The 14,703-nt window shown below is 54.6% G+C and overlaps 1 protein-coding gene across 5 annotated transcripts in view; it reads left to right on the top strand.

Moving 5' to 3' along the window:
- The first annotated feature begins 818 nt into the window (after positions 1-818).
- Positions 819-14,703, top strand: part of ACTN1 (actinin alpha 1) — a 95,435-nt gene continuing 81,550 nt past the window's right edge. For 3 of the 5 annotated variants that reach the window (XM_027971946.2, XM_027971945.2, XM_027971947.2), the window contains exon 1: positions 819-1,208. In XM_027971946.2, coding sequence (XP_027827747.1) covers positions 1,104-1,208 — 105 coding nt within the window. In that variant the 5' untranslated portion in view covers positions 819-1,103. Of the gene's footprint in view, positions 1,209-1,581; positions 1,968-2,508; positions 14,079-14,703 lie in introns of those variants that run through there. The other 2 variants (XM_042252674.2, XM_060418669.1) reach the window with 2 other exon arrangements.

The following is a 14,703-nucleotide window of genomic DNA, read 5'->3' as shown; positions in this document are numbered from 1 at the left end:
AGCTATCAGGGTGCTGCCCAGGTGTGTATAAGGATAGCTCGGCCCTGCCAGCCCGCGGGGAACCAGCAGCGGAACCCGGGAAGCTGGGCAACTTAGACCCTGAGCCCAAGGGAGGGCGGCAAAGGAACCCGCGGCGAGGCGGGAAAGCTGTGCGGCTTCGGAGCGCCGAGGGCTGGCCAGAAACCTGGCTCCGGCAGGGCAGGGGTCCGCAGGGTCGCGCCGCGCGGGGCGGGGCCGGGGCGGAATCAGGAAATTCCCAGGAAATTCCTTTCCATCCCGGCACTCCCCGCCCCCCTTCCCCGGGTGCCGACGTCTCCGGACCCTGGGAAACAGAAAATGAAATGCTTTTCGGGTTTCCTTGCGTCGGTCCCCCAGCCTCTGGCAGTTGTGGGCTTTGGAGCGCGTGGGAGCGCAGGACGCCGCAGCGACGGAGTACCGGGCCTTCCTGCGGGCTGGGAGCGTGTCCAATGCCCCGGCGGTTCCTCCTGGGGCTCCCGAGCGGCGGCCGCTCGGTCCCCGAGCTCGGGGAGGCGTCCCCCGGCTTCGGTCCCGTTCAGCTTAAGCTGGTGTCACATGAGCCGCGCGGGGGAGTGGGAACCAGGGGAGTAGGCGGGGGCGTGCGCGCCGGGAGGGGCCGCCCAGTCCACCTATATGCGCCGCGGCCCGGCTGACGGATGCCAGGAATTCCCAATGAGAGGCGAAGGGGGGAAGTTTGGGCAACTCGGCCTGGCCAATGGAGAGCCTCCGGAGGGGCAGAGCCCCTGCCCCTCGCCCCCGCCCGCCTCTGAGCCCGCAGCGCTAGTGTGTCCGCCTCGCTCAGTGTGCGTGGAGATTAGGTCTGAGCGCCGGCGCGAGGTAGGCAGTCCGCGAGCTCCAGCCGCTGCCGCCGCCGCCTCCAGCAGCCCGCCTTCGCCCGCAGCGCCGCGGCGGAACCGGGCGCAGGGGAGCTAGCCCGGCCCCGCCAGCCCAGCCCAGCCCAGCCCTAGCCCCAGCCCAGATCGTCCCGACTCCCTCCCCACACCGGGGCAGCAAGCCGCAGCCGCCGCCGCCCGAAGAGAAGGTGGAGGAAGAAACCAGCCCCTAGCACGCGCGCATCATCCATCATGGACCATTATGATTCCCAGCAAACCAATGACTACATGCAGCCCGAAGAGGACTGGGATCGAGACCTGCTCCTGGACCCAGCGTGGGAGAAGCAGCAGAGAAAGGTTAGCGACCTCCCCGGCCCGTCGCACCCCCTCGCCCGGGGCAGCTCGGCTCGCGGGGCTCTGGGGTTCTGGGCGCGCACGAGCGGGGGCGGGGGATGCGCGGCCGCAGCGAGGTGGGGTGTTGGGTTACAGGCGCGGGGCGGAAGGGGGAGCGCCCCGGCCCCAGAGCCCGCGAACGCCGAGGCTGAGCGCTGGGAGGTGGGGCCGCCCGCGGGCAGGTCGCCTTGGGGCGGGCTACCCAGGCCGCCCGGCTGCAGTCGCTGCGGCCCCGCGAGGGCAAGGCGCGGGGGCGGTGCTCCGGAGGCTGGGGCTGAGCCCCGGGCTCGGTGGCAGTTAGCTCCGGATCGATTTTCCCTTTCCTTCCCCGCCCCTTGACCGCCTTTCCATATGGCGTGCGGTGGCAGCGCGCTTCCTGGGTCGCCTTGGTACCTGAAGGGGACAAGCTGCCTGGGGTCCTCCCAGCCTCAACCCGCCGGCCGAAGGGGCAGCGGGCATGGTGGGATTGGCACCCCCCCTCCGGGTCTGTGTGGAGGTGGACCTGCCGGAGTGGGGTTAGGGCCGAGAGAACCCGGGGTCAAAGCGGGCTCCCCAACGGGCCCTGTGGAGGCGGGGTCAGGGCGGCAAACCGTTTTATTGCTTAACTCCGTGCTTGGTAACTGCGAACCGAGATGAGCTTGCGTCTGCGTCCTGCCTCTCCGATCCCCGCTCATTCCTGGCAGATGGCAAATTTGGGCAACTTGATCTGAGTTGAGGGGCTCGGTAGGGCAAGGCATTGTCTCTGGGGATATTTGGGGTCAGTCCTTGGGGTTCCATGCTTAGCCACCGAGGCGCGTCCCAGGCCGCGTGCCGGGTGCGCGCTCTCCCACGGGCGCTGGGCTCAAAGCTGGCGAGGGGACCCGGGCACAGTGGCCGGTGGCAGGAAGAGGTCGGAAACCACTCTTGTTGGGGGGAGGGAGCCCCAACCGTGCCTTTGCTTCCTGCCTGCGCGGTGAGCTCTTGCCCCAGGCAGCCACGTACCCTGAACACCCTTTTTCCCCCTCCCCCGCTGCCCGCTCCCATCCGGTCCCTTCTTAACCCCCACCCCCACCTCCACCCCTCCGCTGATCTGGGAATGAGGTGGTGGGGGGGGGACACACAGGATGGCGCGTCCCCCTGGATAGTGCGGTTAGGGCTGGGCTTGAGGGAGAACGCTTATGTCCAAAAATGGTAACATTCATTCCCTTTTTTAAACTTAAAAGGGGGGGGAGTTTAGGGAGCCGACTGAAGTTTTTTTTCAGCCAAAGGCATCCTGTATTAGCTCACTCAGGAATCCTAAGCCCTGAAACTGGCGCCCTTTTACTCACTTCATCAGACAAGCAGAGGTAATTTAAAACAGCGCACAAAGGGCTTCCCAAAGCAGGGCGACCTGAGCCCCAGGGTCTTGGCTTCTGCTGGGCCCAGCCCTCTGCAGCCGCACCAGAAGGTTGCCCTGCTTCTAGCCGACTTCTTTGCCTTGCGGCCATTACTTAAACACCCCTCCCCTTCTACCTGTCGGGCCCCTCGGGGAGGGCTGGGGGAGAGGTGAGTCCCTCCCTCACCTGGTTTATCTGCTGGGTCAGTTGGACTGTTGGGGAGTTGAGAATGGAATAAACTGGAGATTCTAATAGGGGTAAAGTTTGGGGAGTTTCAAGGTGCACCTTCCTTGAGAATAGATTTTTAATTGGACAGGAGAAGTGGGATTAGTGTGTGATGGATGTTTGGGGGTCTTCTGTGGGGGGTGGGTGGGTAGAAGAGTAGAAATTTCTGTTTGCCTAGCACCTACTGTGTGCCTGGTGGGGTGGAGTGACAGGACTGCCCAAGAACTAGGAATTAGGTCCTTTTAAGGACTGTGGGACTAAGCATTGGACCTGCCCATGCTATTCATTATTATCAAATGAATGAGTGAGTATAGGGGAGAAAAATTAGCATCTCTCTTTCTCTCCCTATACGCACACACACATACACATACACTCACTCACTCAGAACTCTGACCTGGGTGGCAGTGGGTGTGCACCAGGGTTTTGGGCAGCCAGGTGGGAACAGGGTCACCTGGGAAGGTTGGGACAAGCCCCACAGTTCCAAGAGCTGGCATTGGCTGATGTATGCTGGGCACTGTTCTAATCGTGTATATTGTTTCACTTGTTACTCCCAGCAGCTCTGGGAGCCGGGCAACAGGAGGATGAAGAAATGAGGGGCAGAGGTGGAAGTAACCAGCCTAGCGTCCAGACAGCTGCATGGCGGGGCTGGGTTGCAGCCGTGCTCCAGCAGGCAGCTTCCCCTCACTCGTTCATTAGTTGGTGAAGGAGGCGGGAAAGCTGGGTCTGTCACCCAGAGCCTGCAAAGATCTCGAACCAAGGGGAGCCAACACCTGCTTTGATGGGATTGATGGAGAAGGCCCACAAGCTCTGGGCCTTGATTGAATCTGGTCTACAGCTTTTAATTTTTTCCCCTGGGCCATTAAGTCTCTGTAACCTCAGTTTCTGCACATTTCCCCTAGTTCTCAGCAGGCTGATGGGGATCTAAATTGGCATTATAAAAGGAGGATCAGACTTAAAGTAACTTGGTGCTTTTGACAGTCTCCCTCTGACCCTGGGAGGTGAGGGTTGAGCGGGACCAGAGCCAGCGAGTGGGACAGAGGGCGAGGGCGACTGTTCCAGATGGAGGCGGGAGAGTGAGGGTGGGGTGAGGAGGGGCAGAAGGAGGTCACAGTGCTGTGAGATACAAAGGCCACTGGGCAGGAGGCTGTGGGTGAGACTTTGGGCCAGTCATTTTGCTTCTCTGAGCTTTTAGTAGTTTGTTCCGCAAGTACTTTTGGAGCCCCTACTCTGGGCCAGGCTGGGATCCCGGTGCAGAGGGTGGAGCATGAACTAGACAGGCCAGGTCTCTGTCCCCGTGGCTCTTCCATTCTGTTTCCTCCTCTGGTCTGCCCTGCCCACTCCTCAGGGCTCCTTACAAGCATCAGATTGAATAACTTCTTGGGTGACGCCAAGGCTGATGCAGATGCTGGTAGAAGTCTGTGCAGGTAGCAGGCATGACTCAAGAACCTGCCTTGGGTTGGCCACAGCTTGTCCCTTCAAAGAGTGCTTCAGTGCAGAGTTCATCATGCTGGGCTCCTTGCCTCAAGATACAAAATGCTGTGGCTTGGGGGAGTTTACTGGATTTCACAGTCTTTCTGATGTTGAAGGCTGAGAACTGAAGCCATCTTTTCTAGGGGCCCCAGCTCTGAACGCCCATCTTTTGGGAATGACCAGACTCCTCAGTTTATTCCCTCACATCACTCTCACCCACATCCTTGTATGTGTGCTCATGTGTGCCTGGAGTCAGGTTGGCTAGATTTTGAGTAAAATCCTGGCTCTACACTTGTATGCTTGCAGCCCTGGGCAAGTTACTTATCTTTTCTCAGCCTCCAATTGTTTTTTTATAAAAAGAAGCTAATACCTTCCCCCCCAACCCCCTTTACCACTAGGTCGACAGCAGAGGATATGTAAAAGGGCCTCTTCTGCTGTTCAATTTTATTCTCTCTCTTCCCTCTTAAATCCTGGAGGCTCTGGTGTACTGTGTATTCCCACAGGTGCCAGCCTGGGTTTTCATTCTGTTTTCCACATGTAGGACCTTAATTAATATTTGTTGAGCTGATGGATGTTCAAACAGAGAGATGGCCCTGGCAGGTGAAAGAAGGTAGTTGTAAATAGGCCCAGATCCTGATTCTGTATCTACGGCAAGCCAGGTTGTCAAGCTAGGTTGTCAAGCTATGTGGCAGGAAGAGAGGCTGCTTTATTTACATTTGCTTCTGGACTTCAAGGGGCTTCCTGGTGGCTCAGCAGTAAAGTGTCTGTCTGCAATGCAGGAGCCACCAGAAACATGGCAGATCCTCTGGAGGAGGGCATGGCAACCCACTCCAGTATTCTTGCCTGGAAAATCCTCATGGACGGAGGAGCCTGGTTGGCTGTAGTCCATGGGGTCACAAAGAGTCGGAGTGAGCATGCATGCATCCGTGTCCTGGACTGTGAGACCAGTATTAGAGGAGCTACCAAGGTTACCCACCAAGGTGGAGGATTGCAAGGGGGAGAGTCTGCCGCAGGTGGGTTTATCTGGGGAGGATCAGGACGTCTGCCTGCCCTGAAGCCAGGAGGTTAGGAGTGAGTGATGCCTGGTAGGGCTAAAGCCTGAGAGAGGAGAGAATTGGCCCTCATCTCCATCCTCATACCCCTAGTGTTCACTCCTTCCCGATTCACTCCTCGTCAGTGTCCGTGGGGGCAGGACCCAGCCTGCCCTGTGCTCTGCAGAATCCCTAGTGCCTAGCACAGAGTCAGAGCTATTGCATGAGGTCCAGAAATGATGATGAAATAATTGGATAAACGTCAGGTATGGCTCCTAACTCCAGGCCAGGGCAGTAGGGATTGGGATGAAATGCTTTACATTCCAGATAAACCATCCCTTTCTGGGGCCGGATTCTGGCTCTGGCCTCTGCAGGTGGACATGCTCTGGGCACCCTGGTTCAAGTCTTCACCCCCACACTGGGTAGCAGTGTGATCCAGCGTGAGTCACTTACCTGCTCCTCTGCCTGATGATAGCAAGAGGGAAATGGGGATAATCATTGTTCCTGCCTGAAATAGCTGAGTAGAAGCTTACAAACCAAGTAAGGTATGTAGGGAATTTAGCATAGCACATGGGGTATAGTGAGTGCTCAGTAAATGTTTTGAGGAACCAGAGCTGCTATGGCCTTTTTACGGTGATGCTTTGAGATAAGATGTAGTATATAAATCTGCTTCCGGAGAAGGCCAGGAGTGTGTGGGAGTTGTGTTGCCCTTGACCTTTGACCCCAAATTTAGCGCTGGCTCATTGAATGTCACCCAACCTTTCCGTTTGCTCAATCCCTTGACCTATAGAATGGTATAGAATCCTTTGCCTACCCTTTCCCTACTTCCTGGGAATCCAGGATGAAGAGATGAATGCCAAAGTGCTTAAAAACATTGTCGGCTGGTGGTAATACAGGTAAAATGACCTCAGAGTGTCTTCAGGCCCCTCTGATGATTAACTGAGCACATTCTGCAGGCCCTGCTCACACCCCCAGCAGCTCGCCCAGCCCCACTTGGCTTCTGATTGCAGCTGCTTCGTCTCTGAAACTCGGCCCACCTGGGCGCTCTGAGTGCAGGTGCTCCGCTAGTTGGTGAGGTGGTGGACAGAACCTGGAAGAGAGATGGGAGGGATGGACGGGCTGGGAGCCTCAGGGCTGCCCTGGAGAGAGAGATATGAGAGGGCCTGGGGCACAGGGCGGGCCAGACTTTCCAGTTCTGAGCAATGATGAGACCTTGAGGGGCTGCTGAGATGGGCTTGTAGGATTCAGCCTCTTCAAAAGGAGGAATCTCACTTCCTGAAGTCTGACTTCTTGCGGAGGGCTGCCAAGGCCTCCTTGCTCAGTGGGATGGGGCCTGGGAGAGGCCCTCACCCCTGGGACCATCCCTGGGGACGGTGGGCGGTTCTGTGCGAGGAGGTCACACCAAATGGGCGTCCTGTCACCCGGGATTTGTGGTTGGGATTTGGGGCTCCTCTTTCCAGCTTCTCGAGGAAGGCCTGGGGCTGGGCGCCTGGCCAGTGGCCACAAACCATAAACTTGGCTCGAGGACTTGTCACGTGAGACCTGGCGCCTCCTGCCCTGCCAGGGTAGGGCCGCCTGAGACATGGCCCGGCCACAGACCTGCTACTGTGTGCCTGCTTCTCACCTTCTAGTCCCTGCATAGTGTGAGAACAGCGGCGACGTCTCCTTGTGGAGGCAGTCGGAGCGCTGATTGAACCCCCTGTTAGGTAGCAGATGCTCCATCCAGGTGGGGCTGTGACAATGACAGGTTAGGTGCAGAAAGACAGAAAATCCCACCAGGCCATACCAGTCACAGCCGGGGCATGGTGCTGACCACTGCCGGGCAGGAGAGGTGACAGGGAAGGTTCTGCTGGGAAGCCTTTCCTTTCCCTGGCAAATAATCAGGGGTGGTGGTGGTGGGGTGTGTGTGTTTGTGTGTCCAGGGGGTAGGGCTTCCCCTACTGGAGGGGAAAGACTGGGAGGAGCAGGGGCGCCAGTGAGTCCACTTGCCATTGTTTTCCCTCCTTGTCCTCCTTCCCCAGTCCCTTTGCCCCTCCCAGAGCTGACCTCTCACCTTGCTAAGAGGCCAGGCTGTTTGTACAGCTCATAGGTTGGCTCAGGTGTTGTCGTGCAGGTGTTCTCGGGACTGTCCAGCACCTGAGCTCCCCCCATGTGTGACCCACCCCCACTTTTCCTGGGACCGGGTGTGCGGCTCAGGGTTGAAGTGTCAGGGCATGTTTCTGGGACCCTGCTTTTATCTGAGTGTGGTCAAAGGGCCCATGTCACTGCAGGAGGGGTCTGGGGAGTTGGGCTGAGTTACTTACTCACCTGGGATACTGAAAGGGTCCCAGAGCCCACCAGGCGCTGGATATGGTTTGGACAGTCCAGTCAGCAGCTCCCCAGAGGCTCACAGCTAAGAGGAGGCAGGCAGGCAGAGGGACCCTGTAACCTGGGTTCCATAGTCCTGATCACAGTGGGTCACCCTGCTGGGACTGGGGATTTAGCCCAGGGTGTGCCGTCTTTGGCGATGGCACAGTATCCTAAGTCCTAATTGCCCAATCTGAGGCAAGACACCTGGGGAGTGGCCGGGGCAGGGGGTCCAGCAAGGCAAGGCTCAGCCATTCTGGGAGCCCCTAACACAGGGCCAGGATTCCTGCTGGTTCTTGGGCTGAGCATCAGGTCGGGGAACCCTCCCTCCTCAGTGGATAGAGGGTAACCTTGGGGAGAGGACTAGTCCTTCGCTCTCCTGCTTGTCCCGCCTGGTCTTCCTTCACCCGCATCACCCCCATCCTGGCTGGAGGTTACTGGCAGGATCTTGCTGTGTAGGGCACCTTGTGAGTCTGGAGTAGTCACACTTGGCTGCAAAGACAGTCACCTCACCCTGCCCCCAAAGGGGTTGGGTGGGTGTAGCAAGGCCTCCAACTCCTCTCAGAAACTGGCTGTCCCAGCTGCCTGCTAGCAGAGCTAGGAACGGGACTGGATTTTTTTTTTTTAAGTTGAAGAAATTCTTTTTCTTATGATAATCACAGTGGCTCACCCTTTCTGAGCATGTGCTAAGCATTCCACCCGGTGCTAAGGACTCCAATGCATTAACGCATCTAATCCTGCGAGGGGGATACTCTGACCCTGTTTCACAGAGGAGAGAACCGGCTCAGAGCAGTCACATAACTTATCCAAGAACCCACAGCCGGCGAGAGGTGGAGCTGGGGTCTGAAGCCGGGCGGCGTTGCCTCCTCAGATTTTGCTCTGATGCTTATAAAGCAAATGCTTGCATTTCTAGCAACATTTAACCAAAGCCAAAACATATACAAAACAAAACCCGGTGATGAAAGCGTTCTGGAATTAGATAGCAGTGGGGGTTGCACAACCTTGTGAATATACTAAAAACCGCTGAACTGTAGGCTTTAAACTGGGTGACTTTGATTGTTTAAGAATTATATCTCAACTTTAAAAACCCTCAGCTAATGCTGATTTAGGAAGAGAATGACAGTTGCCTTTCATCCCACCTCCCAGAGGTGAGCTCTCTCCATCCTCGCCCCTCTTTCTCTCACTTGTGAGTCCACCTTTTCTCTCTCACTCACTGTTTATGAAAAGATCAGGGATCCTGGTTCATTGCGAATGAGTGGGAGAACAGAAGAGAAAAATAATCAAGAAAGATAGCTTTCATAAACAGCCTGATGTGGCCCTTTTCTTGGAAACTGCTTAGGACTAGATCCCAGATAAGCACAGGCAAACAGAAGCCTGGGCTGAGGGTGGAGGTGTGTCCTTCCTCATTGATCAAAGGCTGAGCCAGTCCCATGGGACCTGCCTGCTTGGCCTGGGATTGCTTCCCACCTTCTGCCATCCCATGCTTAACAGGGAGGGTCTAAGTGGGGCAAATTTCCCTAAGTCCTGAGGCATGAAGAGGGGAGGGCAGGGCCAGGGTCCTCCCCCAGGAGATAGCTGCCCATTCTCAGAGGTTGCCTAGCAATAGTGGGAACAGGTGACTTAGCCCACTACAGAGGTGGGAGGAGAATAAAAGGCAGCTGGGATGGAAATCGGGAGTAGATGCAGAGGATGCTGTTACCCTGGAAACCGCCTGCTTGGTCCTTGGCTGCAGTGGGCTACTTCTGGGCCGGGATCCATTCTTCATTGAGAGATTGCGGGGTCCTCTCCAGGCCTATCACCCACAGGGTTGGGGCGGGGGAAGGGATGTAGAGAAACCCCTTGCACGTGGCCTCTGTGGGGGATATGTTCTCTGCAGCCTCGTTTAACATTCGCAACAGCTTTGTAAGGCATGTCAGATGATCACACTTGATAGATGAAGATGCTGAGCTTAGAAATATAGAATAACAGGCTCACACCCAAAGGCTCACAGTGAGAAGGGGCTGGTACCCTTGGTCCTTAAAACAAACCTTTCATTTTGGCTTAAAGCATTTCATGTGCCCAAGAGCTGGGAAGGAGTGTAAACACTATTCACCTTCAGGGAAGGGAAGAGAAGAAGATGAGAGAAGCGAAGGCTAGAAAGAAAAGTTGTCTGTTTTATATCCAACGATCAACCAATAATATTTATTAAGATGTCTTGGTTCTCCAAATAAGTAAAAAAGACTGTAGTTTACACTGATTGAAGTTTGCATGGTTTAGATTATCTCAATCTTGAAAAAAAGCCCTTTGAGAAAGATACTGTTAACTTCCCTTGTTACCAATGGGGAGATTGAGGCTCAGAGGGTTTAAGTAGGTTTCCAAAGATTGACCAGCTAATAAACGAGTTTATGAATGAACCCAGGCAGACTGACCTTGAAATGTCACCCTTCACTGGAAGTACAGATGCACCCATTGCTATCTTGGAGTTTATGTTTTAATTGAGACAAGGCTTACATATATAAGATAATAAGGAATGGCTTAAGATAGAATGTAGTGATTCCCTGGTGGCTCAGACGATAAAGAGTCTGCCTGCAATGCGGGAAACCCAGGTTCGATCTCTGGGTTGGGAATATCCCCTGGAGAAGGAAAGGGCGACCCACTCCAGTATTCTTGCCTGGAAAATCCCATGGATGGAGGAGCCTGGTGGGCTGCAGTCCATAGGGTTGCAAAGAGTGGGACATGACTGAGTGACTTCACTTTAAGATGAAATATAACCCAGTACTCATTAGATGGGTCATGATTTTTAACATTTATGCTTTCACATGTGTCCTCTCCTTTCACTGTGATAAAAAGACTTGTGAGGTCTTATTCCCATTTTATAGATGGAGAAAGTGAGGCTCAGAAAGGGAGAGTGGTTTTACCAGGGTCTCTTGAAGTCCGAATGGGCTAGAGTTGGTTTTGAATCCAGGTCTTTGACTAGAGGGTCTGTGACACTAAAGGGGTGGGTGCAGGCCTTTCTGAAGTTCTTTTTCTGGGTTGAAAAGGCAGCGGAGGATTCTAGTTGTATTTCTCCCCACTTTTCAGTAGAAGGAGTAATTGCGGGGAATAGACTCCAGAGCCTGGTGGCCTCTCCTGGAGCTGACCCTAGCTGTGAGGGGCTGGCTTCCCTGCTATGAGGGTCATCCATGCCCCCTCCTTCTCTCCTCCTTGGGACCCTTAAGCTTCAGCGGCTCCTGCTGGCCCCTCTGTTTGGTCTCCAGGGACACCTAGCTCCCTTTGAACCAGGTAGCTGATGCTCAGTGTTTGTTTTGACTTTAGAAGCCTGTGCCTGTAAATACAAAGTTGCAGGTTCTGATTTGAGCCTTGAGGCTGTTAAGAAAGGGGGTGAGGGTGAGTCTGAGTGCTTAGGTTGGGGTGAACCGTTTTGGTTTTCAGTGCTGCAGGCCCGGCCAGCGGACAGCATTGGAGGGGTGGGGAGACTCTGCCCTTCCTGTCCCTCCCATCACCTTGCAGCTGAGGGTCTAAATCAAAGGCCATGATGAGGGCCTAAATCAAAGCCATGATGGTGGAAAAGTGATGGGGGTGGGGAGGGAAAGGAACCTGGTCTCTACCTTGTTTTTCCTGTTCTGTGGTGGTTGGTACTTGGGGGCTGCGGAGTGTGATTGCAGGCGTGTGATTTGAGGCCAGGGCTTACAGGGGAGCATTTTTATGGGCCTGAAGATTTATTTTTTAAAAGTCATCTGCAAAGCTGATTATAACCAAGGGGAATAGAACAGAGTGGTGCCGGGCTCCGTTTTCAAATCGTCTGTAGGTGAAGTGACCAGAGGGGAGGGTGCGGCAACGTGGGTGGCCCCCTTCAGGCAGGTCTCCTAATGGAACTTGGCTTTCCATCTTGGAAGAGAGGCCGCAAGTCCTGCCTGTGGGTGGGAGGGGACTTGTTACTGTCAGGCTCTGTCTTTCTCCTTATGTCCCATGTGGATATGTGCACATGTCACAGCCTGTGGTTTGAGGATGGAGAGAGAAGTGGGACTTTTAATTCTTCTAAGTCCCCAAACCAGAAAATGGGATCCCTGCCTCCCCGGTGTGAGGCTGTACTGGGGGCAGGGCCAGTAGCTTTGAGGTCCCAGGTCTGTTTTGACCTCCAGGTCTGTGAGCAAGGATATGTGTGTTGGTGTGAATGGAGGTGTGTGTGTGTGTGTGTGTGTCTGTGTATGTTTGTGTATGTGGGGGTGTGTCTGTGTATGTGTGTATACGTGTGAGTGGGTATGTGTATTTGTATGTCTGTATGTGTATATATGTGTGTGTAAAACAAGTGTATGTGAGTGCGTGTATATATGTGTATGTGTGTATACACGTGTATGTGTTTGTATGTCTCTGTGTGTGTGTTTGTATGTCTCTGTGTGTGTGTGTACATGTGTGTGGTGTGTGTCTGGCTCTGAGGAACCCCTCTGTTGTTTTTGGCCACTGCCTTGACTTCGGCAGGGGAGTGGCTCCCTTTCAAACACCGCAGACATGCTCCAGATAATGTCTAATGGCACTTTCCAGTAGAGTTCCCGATATTCGGAGAGGCCTTTCTTTCCAGGAACCCAGAGTGCTTTTCCAGACTTGGCCCTGGGAGCTGGGAGCTGGAGGAGGCGGAGCAGGGGAAGCGGGGGTGGGGGTGGGGGCCCAGACCCCTGGTTTCCTGCCCTTCATCCTGGATGCTGTGCTAGCTGGGGCTCTTTGGAGGTATCTTTCATGCATGAAGTCCTGAGGACTCACTTTAGAAATCTGGATAATTTTCCAAACTCTACCCACCTATCTTTTCTGTTTTTTGGTAAGTTAAGCAGTGGTAAACTTAGAGATTCATTGTATATAATCAGCTTTCAGCTTTTTCAAAATTAAAGAATTCCACATTGGGATTTTAATTCCTTGGGCCTGTCTGGATAACTGGCCCCCCACCCCCGCCCCCGCCGCCGCTTTTCCCTCTTAATGGTCTGCCTGGTGCAGGCAGCAAGACCATATTGGGGCCCAGGGGTGTCCAATTAGGGCACCTGCTCCCAGTCCCTTTCCATGGAAGCTGCTGGCTCAGGACAGGGCCAGCTTAGGTCCACCTTATGGCTCAGGGAGTGTGTTTGGAGTTACGGAGCTGAGCACCCACCCCCTCCCATGAGCAGGAGCCAAGCCCGGGCTATGCTGTGGACCAGGCACGTCTCTGAGTGTTTCACAGATATTAATTCATTTAATCCTCAGAACACCCGTGTGAAATGATTTGGCTGGGAGAGTAAGGAAATTTAGACCTGCAAAAGCTCAGGCAGTTACAGCTGTTATTTCTATATTTTCTGCTCTGAAGCTAGTTTGCAAAGAAGATGAACATTGCAGATTGGAGACCCTGGCGTTCTTCTCCCCAGTCCCGTTCCTGTCCCCCACTGGAACTGATCACTATCCAGTTTGGTGGTTTTCATTCGTAAGAATCCATTTATACAGTTCCTACCTGTCTGGTTGTGTGCATGACAGATGGTGTCACACCTAGCCTGTCACCGTGCACACTACTCTTTCTGTGCTTCCCTGTCCCACACCCAACTTGGCAGGAGCTCTGACCCCCATTCCATGGATGAGATGGCTGAGGCCTGGAGGGGCTGGAGGACTTGGGGATGTTTACAGGTGGCAGGTGGGGCCAGAAGCTGGGCTTCCTGCCTCTGCGGGTGGCTCTTTGTGTTCACCTGCTGTTCCCGCCACATCAGAGTTCAAAGACTCACTGGTATTTGGTGAGGGAGGGCAGGGGCAGAGAGTCTGTTTTTCATTTTCTTCCCTCCCACGTGTGTTTTTGACACCTGGTTCTCATCCCCTGGGGCATGTGCTCCTTTGCCTGCTGCCCTCTTCTAGTGAGGTTCTTAGGGACTCACACTACTTTGCCATTTTTTTCTCTTCCCGGGAGGGAGCCCTTCTGCTTTTATTGTTCCTTGATGAAGTAAATATGCAATGACAGAAAAGCTACTGTGAATTAAGGCATGCTTCTAAATGAATTTGTATTGTATGTCTCACAGTGGCTTCTTGCAGCATTTGGAAGTTAGCTGTTCTTTGCACATAGTTTTGGAAGAGGCGGGAGGTGGGAAGCCGTGGCTGGCTGAGTCCATCTTGGCTGGGTCCCAGGGGCAGCCAGTGGGATTCCAGTTATGTCTGTCTGTGCACGCTTGGTTTCCTGGCTCTGGCCCTTTCTCCCTTCTGCCCTGGCTCTGGGCCACTCAGCCCCTTGCCTTGCTCACTTAGCGCCTGGGTAGAAGATGGGTTGGAGAGAGCTGGAGAGGACAGACATGTTGGCAGCCTCTTGCAGCCTTCACCGTACTTGCTTAGGGCGCTGTTGTGAGACTCTCAGCTCTGAGGACATTTGGAAGGTTCTCAGGGGATGTCGCTCATCTATGACTGACTGGGGACTCCTTGGATGAGTGAAGGTGAGTCTGTAGGGTCTCCTGGGGCTTTCTAGTACGGGGTCCGTTGCCTGGGGCTCCTGAAGCCTGCGGCATTGGCATCTGGGCACTCAGGCCACCTCATCCCAGAGCCTTGAAGCCTAGAAGGATAGGAGTGGTTTAACAGTGGTTCTCACTTGGATGTGCATCAGAGTCACCTGGAGGACTTGTTACAACACTGGTGGCGGAGGCTTATCCTCAGTGTTGGTCATTCACTGGGTCTGGGGTGGGGCCTGAGAAATTGCATTTTTAGCAAGTGAGATGACACTTTATAGTGACTTGCAGAGGGGGGTAGATGTAGGCAGGGGCGAGGAACTGGGGCTACTTTTGCAGTCTGCTATGGAGATCTTGAACCAGACTGTGACTTTGCTGGTAATTTCTGCCTAGTACATTGTGTCTCTCCCCCAGAATAAAGACCATGTTCTTTCTCTCTTTGGGAGGTCCAAGCTTGGGGAGGGAGGTGTGCTCTTGCACCCCAAGAAAAGGTGACTCCTCAGGGGGCTCCAGTGGGCATGTGGTAGTCGGTCACCAAATGTTGGACGGACAGTGACAGTGGATGCCTTTCAAGGGGGTGTGGGAGCCACAGTCCAGCAGGAGATGTCTGCTGATG

The sequence above is a fragment of the Ovis aries genome, chromosome 7, assembly GCF_016772045.2.
Source record: "Ovis aries strain OAR_USU_Benz2616 breed Rambouillet chromosome 7, ARS-UI_Ramb_v3.0, whole genome shotgun sequence".
NCBI lineage: Eukaryota > Metazoa > Chordata > Mammalia > Artiodactyla > Bovidae > Ovis > Ovis aries.
The sequence above is the reverse complement of the archived record's forward strand: the minus strand, read 5'-3'. Positions and strand labels throughout refer to the sequence as shown.